General features: G+C 44.9%; 1 protein-coding gene across 1 annotated transcript in view; it reads right to left on the bottom strand.

Moving 5' to 3' along the window:
• Positions 1 to 50: 50 nt before the first annotated feature.
• aff1 (AF4/FMR2 family, member 1) overlaps positions 51 to 12,559 on the bottom strand; it is a 14,424-nt gene continuing 1,915 nt past the window's right edge. Inside the window, exons 2-19 of the mRNA XM_068574164.1 lie at positions 10,554 to 10,674; positions 9,706 to 10,461; positions 9,264 to 9,305; positions 8,903 to 8,989; positions 8,003 to 8,036; positions 7,557 to 7,611; positions 6,817 to 6,952; positions 5,723 to 6,715; positions 5,553 to 5,641; positions 5,100 to 5,448; positions 4,880 to 4,965; positions 4,701 to 4,764; positions 4,486 to 4,622; positions 4,314 to 4,385; positions 3,230 to 3,323; positions 3,054 to 3,091; positions 2,741 to 2,970; positions 51 to 2,161 (exon numbers count right to left, since the gene is read on the bottom strand). Of these exons, the coding sequence (XP_068430265.1) occupies positions 2,037 to 2,161; positions 2,741 to 2,970; positions 3,054 to 3,091; positions 3,230 to 3,323; positions 4,314 to 4,385; positions 4,486 to 4,622; positions 4,701 to 4,764; positions 4,880 to 4,965; positions 5,100 to 5,448; positions 5,553 to 5,641; positions 5,723 to 6,715; positions 6,817 to 6,952; positions 7,557 to 7,611; positions 8,003 to 8,036; positions 8,903 to 8,989; positions 9,264 to 9,305; positions 9,706 to 10,461; positions 10,554 to 10,674 (3,508 nt within the window). The 3' untranslated portion in view covers positions 51 to 2,036. The remainder of the gene's footprint in view (positions 2,162 to 2,740; positions 2,971 to 3,053; positions 3,092 to 3,229; positions 3,324 to 4,313; positions 4,386 to 4,485; positions 4,623 to 4,700; positions 4,765 to 4,879; positions 4,966 to 5,099; positions 5,449 to 5,552; positions 5,642 to 5,722; positions 6,716 to 6,816; positions 6,953 to 7,556; positions 7,612 to 8,002; positions 8,037 to 8,902; positions 8,990 to 9,263; positions 9,306 to 9,705; positions 10,462 to 10,553; positions 10,675 to 12,559) is intronic.

The following is a 12,559-nucleotide window of genomic DNA, read 5'->3' as shown; positions in this document are numbered from 1 at the left end:
CTTGTTTCCTTTGAGAGAAAAAAAACAATAAATGAAGAGTAAACAAAACATTCATTTCCAGTGTTTATTGATCTTTGTACACTGCAACACAAATTCTTTACATATTTCACAAAAGGAAAAAAAAAGCATCCTTCAACATGTTTCTGAACATTTTTCCAGTAAATAAAGTGTAAACTTGTTGCAGAGTAAATCCATGAAGGAAGGTTCGTCCAGAAGCCTGACGGGACAGAAACAAACTCCCACAAGCCACTGCTTCACGTGAGGCAATAAAGATCCTGGTTCAGCCCTTTCATGGTGCAGACGCACGCCGAGCGTTGCATCACAACGGTCCTCACGAAGATAAGCTAAACAATGTTCCCCCACATTATTTCACACTGATTGATTTTGTATCTCCTGTGAAACTGTAATCAATAACCAACAAAACTGAGCTTTATTGCTTGGACTCAAAGAGAAAAGAGGAACACAGTCCGGCCGTTCCCCTCAAATTAACTACATTACTCAAAAGTGCATTTATTTAGACAGTTTGGCTTTTTATTCTCCTCACAGGTTCAGGAAACAACTCAACAAAAGGAAACAGAGGAAAGCAGCTTCCTGGTACCGCCGCGCCGCATTTACCGCCGCGCCGCATTTACCGCCGCGCCGCATTTACCGCCGCGCCGCATTTACCGCCGCGCCGCATTTACCCGCGCGCCGCATTTACCGCCGCGCCGCATTTACCCGCGCGGCGCATTTACCCGCGCGGCGCATTTATCATCGTCACAACGCATTCATCATCGTCACAACGTAGACGAGAGTCTCGATCACAAAGAAACAGTAACGACTTAAAATTTCAGAGATTCTACACCCGATGTGCAATTCTGTCTTCATTCATCAAGACTGAACCCAGCTCGTCTTCCTCTGAAGATCACCACCAGGTCTCTCTTTGTTGTGACTCAATAGACTATAATCAATAATCATATTCATAATTCACCCTCACCCCTCGCTTCATCAACAGTATTTGATCATCATCATCATCGAGGCGCGTTTGATCCAACCAGAGCTGCGTAAACATGAAGAACTGAAATGTTATCGATCCCTTTGCAACAATATTCCATCTCCATCCTACAAAGTCAGGAGGAGAAATGTGATCAGAAACGATGTCGTGCATCCTGATTTGTTGGAGAAATAAAATGCTGATTTTAGGAAAAATACAAAATCCCTGAATCCAAATCAAAGAGATCTTTTGGACTGCAAGGAAGATTTAATCTCTCAAGAGAAATGAAAGAAAAGGTCATGATACACTTGAGCAACGAGTACGCTAAAGTTATGATAACACAACGCTGCAGTATGATAAAGTTATGATAACACAACGCTGCAGTATGATAAAGTTATGATAACACAACGCTGCAGTATGATAAAGTTATGATAACACAACGCTGCAGTATGATAAAGTTATGATAACACAACGCTGCAGTATGATAAAGTTATGATAACACAACGCTGCAGTATGATAAAGTTATGATAACACAACGCTGCAGTATGATAAAGTTATGATAACACAACGCTGCAGTATGATAAAGTTATGATAACACAACGCTGCAGTATGATAAAGTTATGATAACAACGCTGCAGTATGATAAAGTTATGATAACACAACGCTGCAGAGGCTTCTGGGGACACCAAATGGCACTTCAGGTTATATTTCATGCGCGACCGTCCTGAATAGAGAGTTAAGATTCACACATGATTCTGAGGACTGACGAACATGAAAGATGTGGACTACAGCAGATGGAACCTTTGTCGTAAAAGTGCAAGAGAGAAAGTGAGCGACACCGAAGTGGACGTGAGGGGAAAACAATAAATAACAAGTGCAACATTCGGTGTGGCGTCCCGGAGGACGCGATGTCTCTTCTCCACCAGTTCATGTGAAGAAGAGACAACTGGCACAAGAGGGAGCTCCGGCTCGGCCAGAGCGCTCCACGCAAAGGAAGTGAAGGCGGTCACTTCACCTTCTGGCGGTCACTTCACCTTCTGGCGGTCACTTCACCTTCTGGCGGTCACTTCACCTTCTGGCTGTCCAGCCGCAGCCAGCGGACGCCCTGCCTCGTGTAGCCGACCATGGAGCTCATGCTGGACGCGAGGCTCAGCGGGCCGATGACCGCGTCCAGCTCCGTCAGCACGCCTGAAACGTACAGAAAGAGTGACAACAAACCACGAGCAGGACTTCAACACAGGGTTCATCCATCTTTTACAGAAAAGGACACATTACAAACGTCGATGGCACGCGGCTATATCAAGCTGACACTAATTACTGGATGTCCAAACATTAGCATTATCATGAAAATGACCCCTCTGGCCTGGTGCCATCTGGGCTGTGAGGAGTCTTATCTCATAGTTCAAAACAATGGTAATGAATAAAAAAAGGCAGTGCCCGAGGTTCAGAGTTAGTTACATTGAACCAAGATCAGGTCTATAGACTTCTTGATCCAGACTCAACTACTGCAACTTTATTCTGGCCTCAGCAGGAGAAACATCTAAAGCAACTTGCACAAACATCTGTCGCAGGTCCGACCCAAGAGTCAAGACCCACGTCAGCCCAGTCCTCCTTCCTGGGTGACTTGTAGGTTTTGAGTAACAGTATGCTCTCCTGAGAGTAATAATCATCATCCATGATGTCGTGTGAAGGCGTCACTACGAACATCGGAGCCTTTCGGGTCCGTGTCGCGTTCTGCCCGCAGCCTAAAGGTCCGCCCGTCCTTACCGCTGCCTCTCCGGGCCAGCTCCTCCGCCTGCTCCCACATGTCGTGAGCGCTCAGGAACAACATTGTGATGTTGACGTAGGTGAACGCCGCTTGTCCGACGGTCTGGGGAATCAGCACGCCGCTGCCGACAGAGTCCGAAAGCGCCCCGCCGACACTCTGGTTGGAGCCGGGGCCGGAGCTGCTGGCAGGAGACGGCATGTTGGGGGTGTAGGACGGCGTGTCCGTCACTCTGCAGAGACCAGACCGTTACCACACAGACGGCCATGTGCAGCACGCCACACAGAGAGCCAACGGATGAACTGAATGACTCACTTTAATGTTGCTACAGCGGGATTGGGAGTTGTGGAGTTCTGAAAGAGGTCCACATGGGATCAGCAAAACAAAATATCTTCTATTTACAACAACTACATCAAATGTGTTGATTAGGAATGAGCCACTGCATAACAGTTACACTGGCACAGGACTGAAGGCAGCACATTCAGACTTACACTGAAATAATCCGTCAGGGTCTTTGAATACTTGAGTGCAGTTTTCTGTTTATGGCGGAACATGGCCATCTGCAGCAGAGACTGGCACTTCAGACTAGAGACAAGCACATGTCATTACAGGGCCACGAATATTCATGAGACAAGCACATGTCATTACAGGGCCACGGATATTCATGAGACAAGCACATGTCATTACAGGGCCACGAATATTCATGAGACAAGCACATGTCATTACAGGGCCACGAATATTCATGAGACAAGCACATGTCATTACAGGGCCACGAATATTCATGAGACAAGCACATGTCATTACAGGGCCACGAATATTCATGAGACAGACGCATGTTATTGAAGGATTCATTCATATTCATGATTCAGTCACATGTTATTAGAGTATGTTATGTTCATGATTCATTGGTCAGAACAAAGAGCAGACCTTTTTTTAATTGAGAACTATACATTAACATTTTATATCTATGACTACGACGGGAATTTTTCATGCATACCATGATTTTAAATCTACTTTTTGACTTTCAATACAAAGTACAGTGACTATCTCAGGACATCCTACGACTCTTCAAAGAGTTTTTATGAAATACTTTACGAAAATATTTTAATGGAATCCAATGAGATGAATTTATTTTTACATATTTTGCAATATATTTTGTTTACATACCATAATAAAAAGTAATCAGTGAAACACTATATTATCACAAGATTAGAGCGCAAGACGCCATGAGGCGTTAAGAGGCGCAGTCGAGCCGACTCTTTTCCTCATGTTAGATATAAACTATGACTATTTTCATGGAACGAGACCCAAAGTCTTCGTACGCAACACGCTGACCTGCAGAGTTCCTGCACATCAACACATTGATCAGTTTTTCCACCAGACAGAATGAAAATGGAGTTAAAATAAACATTTCTCTGACATTAACCAATGAGAATTCTAATTCAATCCAAGTCTCTAAATCTGTTATCTTTAGACAAAGACCAAAACAGAACAATGAAATAAAGCTTCAGAAGAGACAAAAACAATACTGTAATCTCACGAGACATTCCGGTTTGAAGTACAATCTACTCTTACCACAAAGATAAAAAGTCCTTTTCTGAAGGGGAAGCAGAGACGTCCACTGAATTTTTAAGTTTCAGTACAAACCTGAGAGAGTGGAGAACGTGGCGGTGAAGCTAATGCATGAATTCAGTTCATGTTACAGTTTGAAAAGTAACTTGTAAATAGTGATAAAAGGGGTTCGTACTTGAGCAGTTCCACTGTCTCCGCAAACATAGTGTAGGAAGACATTGAAATGTGCGGATCTCTCTCCATGGCAATGCCACTCTCAACAAAGTACATGGCCGCATCCAAGTAGTTGAAAGCTTTACTGAGCTTATCGGACTACAGGAAGAAAGAGAGAATAAATACAGGTTCTGGCCGACTGCACTCATTTAGTAAAGCAGCTGAAAACAAAGGTACCTCTGCGTCGGCCTTGTGCTTCAGTCTCTTGGCCTCCTTGATGTAATGCTTCACTGGGTGCTGCCTTCAGGGGAAACACGTGAGGGGAAACAAAATGAGTCTGTAAGTCATCGTCATATTTATTAAGCGTCTCAGAGTGGAACATGAGTCAAAGGTGAAGACATGGCTCATGACTTTACCTGCTCTCTGATCTGAACAAGGGCCTGTTGCTCAGAGACTCCCTGGTGGGCTGCGAAGACGCCGGGACGTCGACGCCGGGCTTCTGCTACGATCGCAATGCAGACATTATGTCATAATGAATTACTGAGCCTTTCTCCCTGATTACAATCACTCAAAGTACAGGAGATTTCAGAAGCTTGTCCTGTGCAGAAAACAATGCACATGCTCGTATGTGCTTACCTTTTCAACCTGCGCGTGCTCGGTGTGCTTCCCACTGCTCTTCTTGTGCTTTGTGCTCGAGTCTTTGCGCTTCAAGGACTCCTTACTGGACTCCTTACTGGACTCCTTACTGGACTCCTTACTGGACTCCTTACTGGACTCCTTACTGGACTCCTTACTGGACTCCTTACTGGACTCCTTACTGGACTCCTTACTGGACTCCTTACTGGACTCCTGGGTTTCCCTAAAGCTGCGTTTGTGCACCTTTGGGCCTTTCGCGGGGTCTTTGGGCGTCAGAGGCTGCTGCAAAGGAACAGGGTTTTTCTTTGCCTTCTTTTGCTCTCGGTCATCTTTTGAATTGCAGGAACGTCTGTAAGGAACAACATTGGAGAGCTTTTGAGATCTGACACACACACCCGAAACCAAAAGAACATTTTAAAAACGTTGATGCTGTCCCTGCTACCCTGCACCTACTCCAGTTTGACAGAAGCACGATTTAATGAGGTATTCTTGTTTTCCAGCCTCTGTTTCTTCTTGGGAAGAGTTGCAGTGACGACCTCGACCTAAAGACGGCAAATCACATATTGTTAAAAAGATAGTATGAACATGAATGCATGCAGCCTGAACAGACCTGTATATCTCACATTTTGAGGTATACTCTTTGTGTTGGCGAGTTTGTGTGTAGTAGAAGCATCCCTCCTCCCTCCATCTTGCTCTATGACCAGCGCTGATCTCTTTGCAAAGCCGGGGCTCTCCTGGTGGCTTCGCGGCGGCGGGGGGACTCTGGAGAGTAGCCTCAGATCAATCTTCACCAGCAGAGATCGAGAAGGCCGGTGGGGCTCGCGACAGCTCTTGGCTGTCTGTCCAGTCTTCTCAGAGTTCTTGTGCGTCGTTTTGTGAGGAATCCTTGTTCCCCTCTGGCAGGTGGGCTCGGCCTTTTCTTTACCACTGATCCTCAGGAGTCGGATTGGAGACAGCGGGTCCGGCTGAACGTTGCTCTGGGCGAGGCAGGAGCAGGGCTTCGGATATTGCCCACCACACGATGGACAATGACACCGGCCCACAGTGACTTCAGGCTCTTCTCCAGCCGTCCGTCTGTCGAGCGACGTGCGTTTAGAAGTCCTTTGAGCGTCTCTGGTCGTGTCACTTTTCTCCTTGCTTTTCTTGTTATGGCCCGTTTTCGTTTTCACCTTGGGTCTATCTGTGAAACAGGAGTCTCTGTCGTGCGTGGAGACGCCTTCCTCGCACACACCGACAGATGCTTCAGTGTGATCCGGGCGGCCTGCCTTCTCCGGTATTGACGAGTGCTTGTTCAGTGAGAGTTTCCTGGAACTGCTACAGCTGTTCAAATCCCCAAAGGGGGATTTCAGGCTCCTTTGATGGTCATAGTTGTCCCGAGGGCTTTGGCTGTGCTGCCGGAGCTTTGCGACCCGATCAGTGAACACTCTCTGGTGGGTCCAGAGTCGAGCTTTGGGTTCTCCGGTGGGGTCGGCGACCTCTGCGCTGGGGGAGAGCTTGCAGCTTTGCGTGGGCGGTGGCTGTTCGAGAGCGTCGCTTTGACTCTCGGCGGTCTGCTGGCTGGACCGGATCCAGTTCCCCAGCTGCCAGTCACCGTGGGTCACCGCTGGAGCGTCGGGCTGAACCAGAAGAAAAGACATGAGGAGGCGCACACAGTTGAGAGAAAGCATGTTAATGCGTCCTTTACTGAACACGAGCCGTGTGGAGAGCAGAAAGGAACCTGGGCTTTGACGCCGGAGCCGCTCGCCGGCTCCTCCACGACTCCTTCGCTCTCCGACTCCGACCTCGAGCTGCTCTCCGACTCGCTGGAGCTGCCGGACTCCACCGCTCTGGAATGTGCCGCTTCAAATGTACGACTGCGCACACACAGACACACAAAACACCACAATGACGTCACACTGCAAGTGTAACACTTATAATAAACTCAGTGGACCACACGGCCACATTTTAGAAATTATTGTTTTTTTACTTGCAATTCAATAATTCTACAAATCTTTTTCTCTGAAACTGGAGAGAGAGAGAGAGAGAGAGAGAAATAAAAAGAGATAGAGAGAGAAAAAGAGCGAGAAAGAGAGAGAGAGAAAGAGAGAGAGAAATAAAAAGAGAGAGAGAGAGAAAGAGAGAGAGAGAGAGAGAGAGAGAGAGAGAGAAAGAAATAGAAAGAGAAAAAGAGAGAGACAGAGAGAGAGAGAGAGAGAAAGAGAGAGAAAGAGAGAAAGAGAGAGAGAGAAAAAGAGAGAGAGAGAGAGACAGAGAGATAAATAAAAAGAGAGAGAGAGAGAGAGAGAGAGACAGAGAGAGAGAGAAATTCAGGAATTATTAATAAGTTGCTTAATTTAACGGTTTCTCAAATTTGTAGATTTCCTCGTCATTTATGATGATATGAATATTTATTTGTCAACTTACACATCTGCTGTGCAAACTTTAAAATAATTGCAGAAGAAAAAGAAAGAGGCTTACGTAGCTCTTTGCTGGATGAGCAGCGATGGATCTGCAGGAGAAGCCTCAGAGTTTTCTGATAGAAACGACATTAGTTGAAGGCATTAATGCACCTTGTTGTCAAAAACTAACTTACACAAATGTTGTGCTCCGTTTGAACTGATGTTCTGATGACTTCACAGACTATAACTTTAAAAAACTAACCTGCAGTTAAGTGATGCTAAAGACGTCCCAAAACTATTTGAAAACATTGCTTTGAAGAAAACATTAATTAATAATGATGTATTAAGCTAACGATCAGGAGGAGAATCGTTATGCCACACCGTCTTTCACCCACGATGATCAAACCTCAACCTGCTGATGCTTCATGGCGACAGGTCAAACACTCACTGCTCTTTTCAAGGGAGTAACATTATGTTTGATATCATGTTTATCCTTGAACTCTGCTTTATTCCCTCCTTACTCACTTTTTCCTGGACATGAAGAGACGAGCTCGGCTTCCTGTAAAGACACAAAGCACAAGAGCTTTTACCAGGTTCCACAAGTGTTTGAATAACATTTGTACATTTACACTAAACTGATGACTTGTGCAATAATCAGTACGGTTTGTTTTCTCATCTCAGACCAAAGCAGGCGTGAAGCGATGAAACATTCGACCTGACGAGTGTGAGATTAAACGCAAAAGGGTTTATCCCTTGTTAACATGAATACAGTCATTAAATTGCATAGTGATTTGTTAATCTGACGTTATAGAGATAGTTCGTGCAAGTTAGAAAAGTGGATTTGATGGTGGAGGAAGATGAATATCCACAGTTCAGCCATAGCGTCTGTTTCAAGCACGCATGAGGATGAACCCTCCTTATGCGTGCTTGATGAGCTTTAAGAAGAATTAATGCATTTTGTGAAATGTCTGAATATTAGGACAGCTGCAGTATTCCTAACATACTGGTTCTGGCATTCAAGCCAAACAGCCAGTTTCCATCCACCACAGAGAGGAACGCTGACTTTGGTGAATCAGAGAGACGTTTGCACCGATGAGGTTCCCACTGGATTTACCATCAGTGACACAGTGGAAGCTTTTTTATATTACTTGATCTGTGAATAAGGGCTGCTGTAATACCGTAATTTCCCCACAGAGGGACTAATAAAGGACTATCTTATCTTAAGTACTTCCACAAGGACTCCATGGAAGATGGAAACAAAGGAGGGATGCAGGGTTTCTGTAAGCCTCTTCCTGCATGCACATCACTTCCTCTTCCTGCATGCACATCACTTCCTCTTCCTGCATGCACATCACTTCCTCTTCCTGCATGCACATCACTTCCTCTTCCTGCATGCACATCTGCAGCAGCAGAACGTCACGTTACCTTGACCTGGAGCAGGCACTTGGACGGTTCCTCCGGGCTCGGGGTCTGAATCGCTGTCAGGAGCGGCGGCCACGAGTGAGTCATTTCCTGTTGAGCGGATGAACAAGAACGTGACCTGCTGGACGCCTACAGACTGGAAACACTTTAAACTACTTATTTCCAGAGAAGACTCCTTCACAATTTACCAAATTGTAATTCTTAAGCGAAACTAACTACAGAAGTCTGAACATCTGCGTTTTGTAATAAAATGTCTGTGAGGCCGTTTGTTCAGCAGGAAAACTAAATGTTTTTAATTTGTCTTCATTTGACTCAAATATTTGTTTAGTTTTTCTAGGTATCACTTGAATATCTCTGGACTCACCCTCAAGATGTCCTGGACACACAGAACTTCATTTGCCCTCGTCTGTAGAAAGGAATAAATTACCCAAAATGATGAAAATCCAGTTTTCAAAGAGAACTTGAAGAACAAATGTAGATGTGTTAAGGCAGTTTTCATCCTGACAGACTGAGGCCCGTTGATGGCGTCAGGATTTCAACCCTGTTGCTGTATCTAATCTGTAATCTGTAATCTATTGCTTTTAACGTAAGTGAATATGTGGAACTGAGTTAGGTGAAGTCAAAACCAATCTGAACGCTGAATGCCAACTTCAAGCCCACCAACGGATAGTTTAGCATCGCAAAAAAGACTGGAGACGAGCTCCGTCGAGTGAGAAGGAAATCCACCTCCCAGCACCTTTAAAGCTCTTTATTTAACACATTATAACTTGTTAGTTTGATCCGTACAAAAAATACAATGTACTCACCTCCAAAAATGGTGTCAGTATCTTCGTTTTGCCTGGATCAGATTTGATGATTAACTCCGGAAGAGGTACATATGGCTCTGGTGAAGACTTGAGCTCAGGTGACTCGCTGACCACCAGGTCCTGGCCATCCATGGGCCGCACGTACGCCGTCGGCTTCTTGGTCATGACTACGCTGGGCTGCTTTGACGACATGAGTGAAGGGAAGGTCTGGGAAGGTCGTGCGTTGCCCTTGTTTGCTTGGGACAGAGACGCGTCGCTGGGGGACTGTTTCAGGTTGAATGTGGAAACGTCCATCGTGTCCTTGTCATGATGGTCACTGGAATGTGGGAAGGGGAGCCGCTCAGCATCAGGACACCGAGAAGACATTTCATGGGAAAGGCTGCCACACTCTCTGAGATCTGAGCGGGCTTCACTCTTTTGTTGATGCGCTGAGACGCCGAGCTGACTGTGGTTCAAAGAAGCATTTGAGAAAGTGGATGAATGTCCATGATGGTTCGGAGAAGAGGCAGCGGACGTCCTCGCGGCCTGAGAGGAGCGATCGGTACCAGATGGGGCTTTCTGACTGTGGGTGGACACGTGATGGGTTTGATTGTGGAATGGAGGCTTGGTTGGTTTGTCTGTGTTTGGCGGACCCTGATCGGACTGTGAGAAGGTTTCGGGAATGGGTTCAATAGCAAGAGGGTATGGATCATTCACATCTTCATAACTGCCAAGCATCTTCTGGATTCGATTGGAAAGCTCATCACCTTTGTTAGTCTGCAAAAAGAAGAAAACAAAGAGAAGCAAAACATTGTTTTCATCCCTGTGCCGTCATCATAGCATGTAACTCATGACATGTAGGGCTTTACCTTGTATGGTACCCCAAAGAGAGGCACATTCTCAGGGTTGAGTTCTTTGGCTTGGGTCGTTTCTTGGTTCCTCTGTTCCCATGCGCGGAGTCGAAGACGGTTCCTTTCTTCATTGTATACACTGTGGAACATGACAAAGAAAAAAAGACAAATCTTCAATCAGCGTTGCATTACAGGTGCATGATTCAAACTGCAACACTAAATATGACTAGTCACCCTTTTAAAAGATGTAGAAGGCTTCTTAAATATCAAAACAGGAAATTGGTGACATGCCCCATTCCTCAATACAGCCTGCTTTTTTGTATACAGCTCTGTATTTTATGTGTCAGATTTATATACAAATAAACCCCAAAACAATCCAGGCGACTGATCCTCAACGATAAGATCAGTTTAGGCTAAAAAAAAAAAACAGAAAATTTGGAGTGCAAATTTGTGGCATCTCATGCCAGACGTGTCTCCCAGGGGGCCGAGCAGCAGCGTCTCAAGAGAGGAGACCGCCATCGTATCAACAGACAGGTGTAATTAGACTCACAGACGCCGTGAGGATTCACCACAACGTTCACATCTGTTCTCTCTGGCCCCGGAGGACTGCATGTCGCCCATGCACACTTCATATGGATATTACAGTCCAGGTATGATGCAAACAACAAAAATAGCTTTCACTATAGTAAAACTGCATTGTGGACGTGGAACGACCGCAGGTATCAGGCCCCGGTTAAAACCTTTAAATATACTAATAGTGAACCGAACACCTATCCACATTTCAATTTCGTCCCAAAGTACGGAGTTGATCCTGCTCACTGACAGCATGCCCAATGGGATACTTCCATGGCAACAAGTGGAGCAGCACAGATTTGGGATTAAGCCAAACAGATGAGCGTGTACTCATTAAAGGAGCAGAGAAACTGGCCAAGCTAGCAGCACAACAGACCGTTACTGCCCAGTCGCAGTACTCTCCAGGGAGAACGCAACGTGTTGTGCAAGTATTAAGTTACACACTAGTCTTCTGAACAAACATGAAACACACATTTTGTTGATTGTACATATGGATGATCTAACAAGCACACAGCTTACAGAAACACTTAGAAACTGCTACTGTCGCAATATCCGGGGTTGAATTATTGATGAGGATGAGCATAACCTGTCCAGTAACTTACCTTATCGGGTTAACCTCTTATTAAATAATTACTTGCAGACAGAAATATTTGACAGACTCAACCCTAACCTGTTTGGACCAATATCAATTATTGTTTATGTGCAAATTATCTTGTCTTTAAAAGACATTATAATTTGCTGTACCCTGTGCTCTCTGTTCAGAGCCTTCCACCAAGGTGAATGGAAGAGTTTTAAGTGTACGAATTCACCAATCATAGATGACAAATGCCAGGAAACATAATCATAGAGTATAAAAAGGTCAGAAGCCTGTCCACTTCACAGAATAACCCCCGAAAGAAAGCAGTGCTGGCACTGAAACAGTCAAACCCGAACAGGAGAGAAGCATCAAAGCCTGGGTGACAAAGTCATACAATACATCCCATCAGAGAAAAAATAAGTTTGCTTCTTCAGGGAAGCACATCATTCAGAGTCAGAGAAACACAACTGGCTACACACAGTAGTTCTCAAAGCGACGCAAGACAAAAGCATGAAAAGTACCCCTGCTTCACAACATGTTAATCAAGCCATCTCGTAGACATTTAAATAACCTTAAAAAAGGAATCAAGCCTCTGCATGAGTACTTTCATGTTGGGACTAAGGTAGTTTCTACATGACCCAGCTCACAACCGGGTCATGATGTCTGATAAGAGACATTTGATTTGAGTTTTCAAATGTATAATTTAAGCACTTTGAGTAGCACATGCAGCGCGACGTATACTCCTCTTCAATTCTACGGCCGATATCTCAGAAAATAAGCAACGCACACCAAAAACCTACTGATCACTTCAGGTATATGTTTTTTTCATATTGATAATAAGTGATGAATTCATAATAATAAAAGTGATCTTTAG

Source organism: Clinocottus analis, unplaced genomic scaffold, assembly GCF_023055335.1.
Source record: "Clinocottus analis isolate CAN_PGR_092001 unplaced genomic scaffold, fCliAna1.0.p SCAF_13, whole genome shotgun sequence".
In the NCBI taxonomy this organism is placed as follows: domain Eukaryota; kingdom Metazoa; phylum Chordata; class Actinopteri; order Perciformes; family Cottidae; genus Clinocottus; species Clinocottus analis.
The sequence above is the reverse complement of the archived record's forward strand: the minus strand, read 5'-3'. Positions and strand labels throughout refer to the sequence as shown.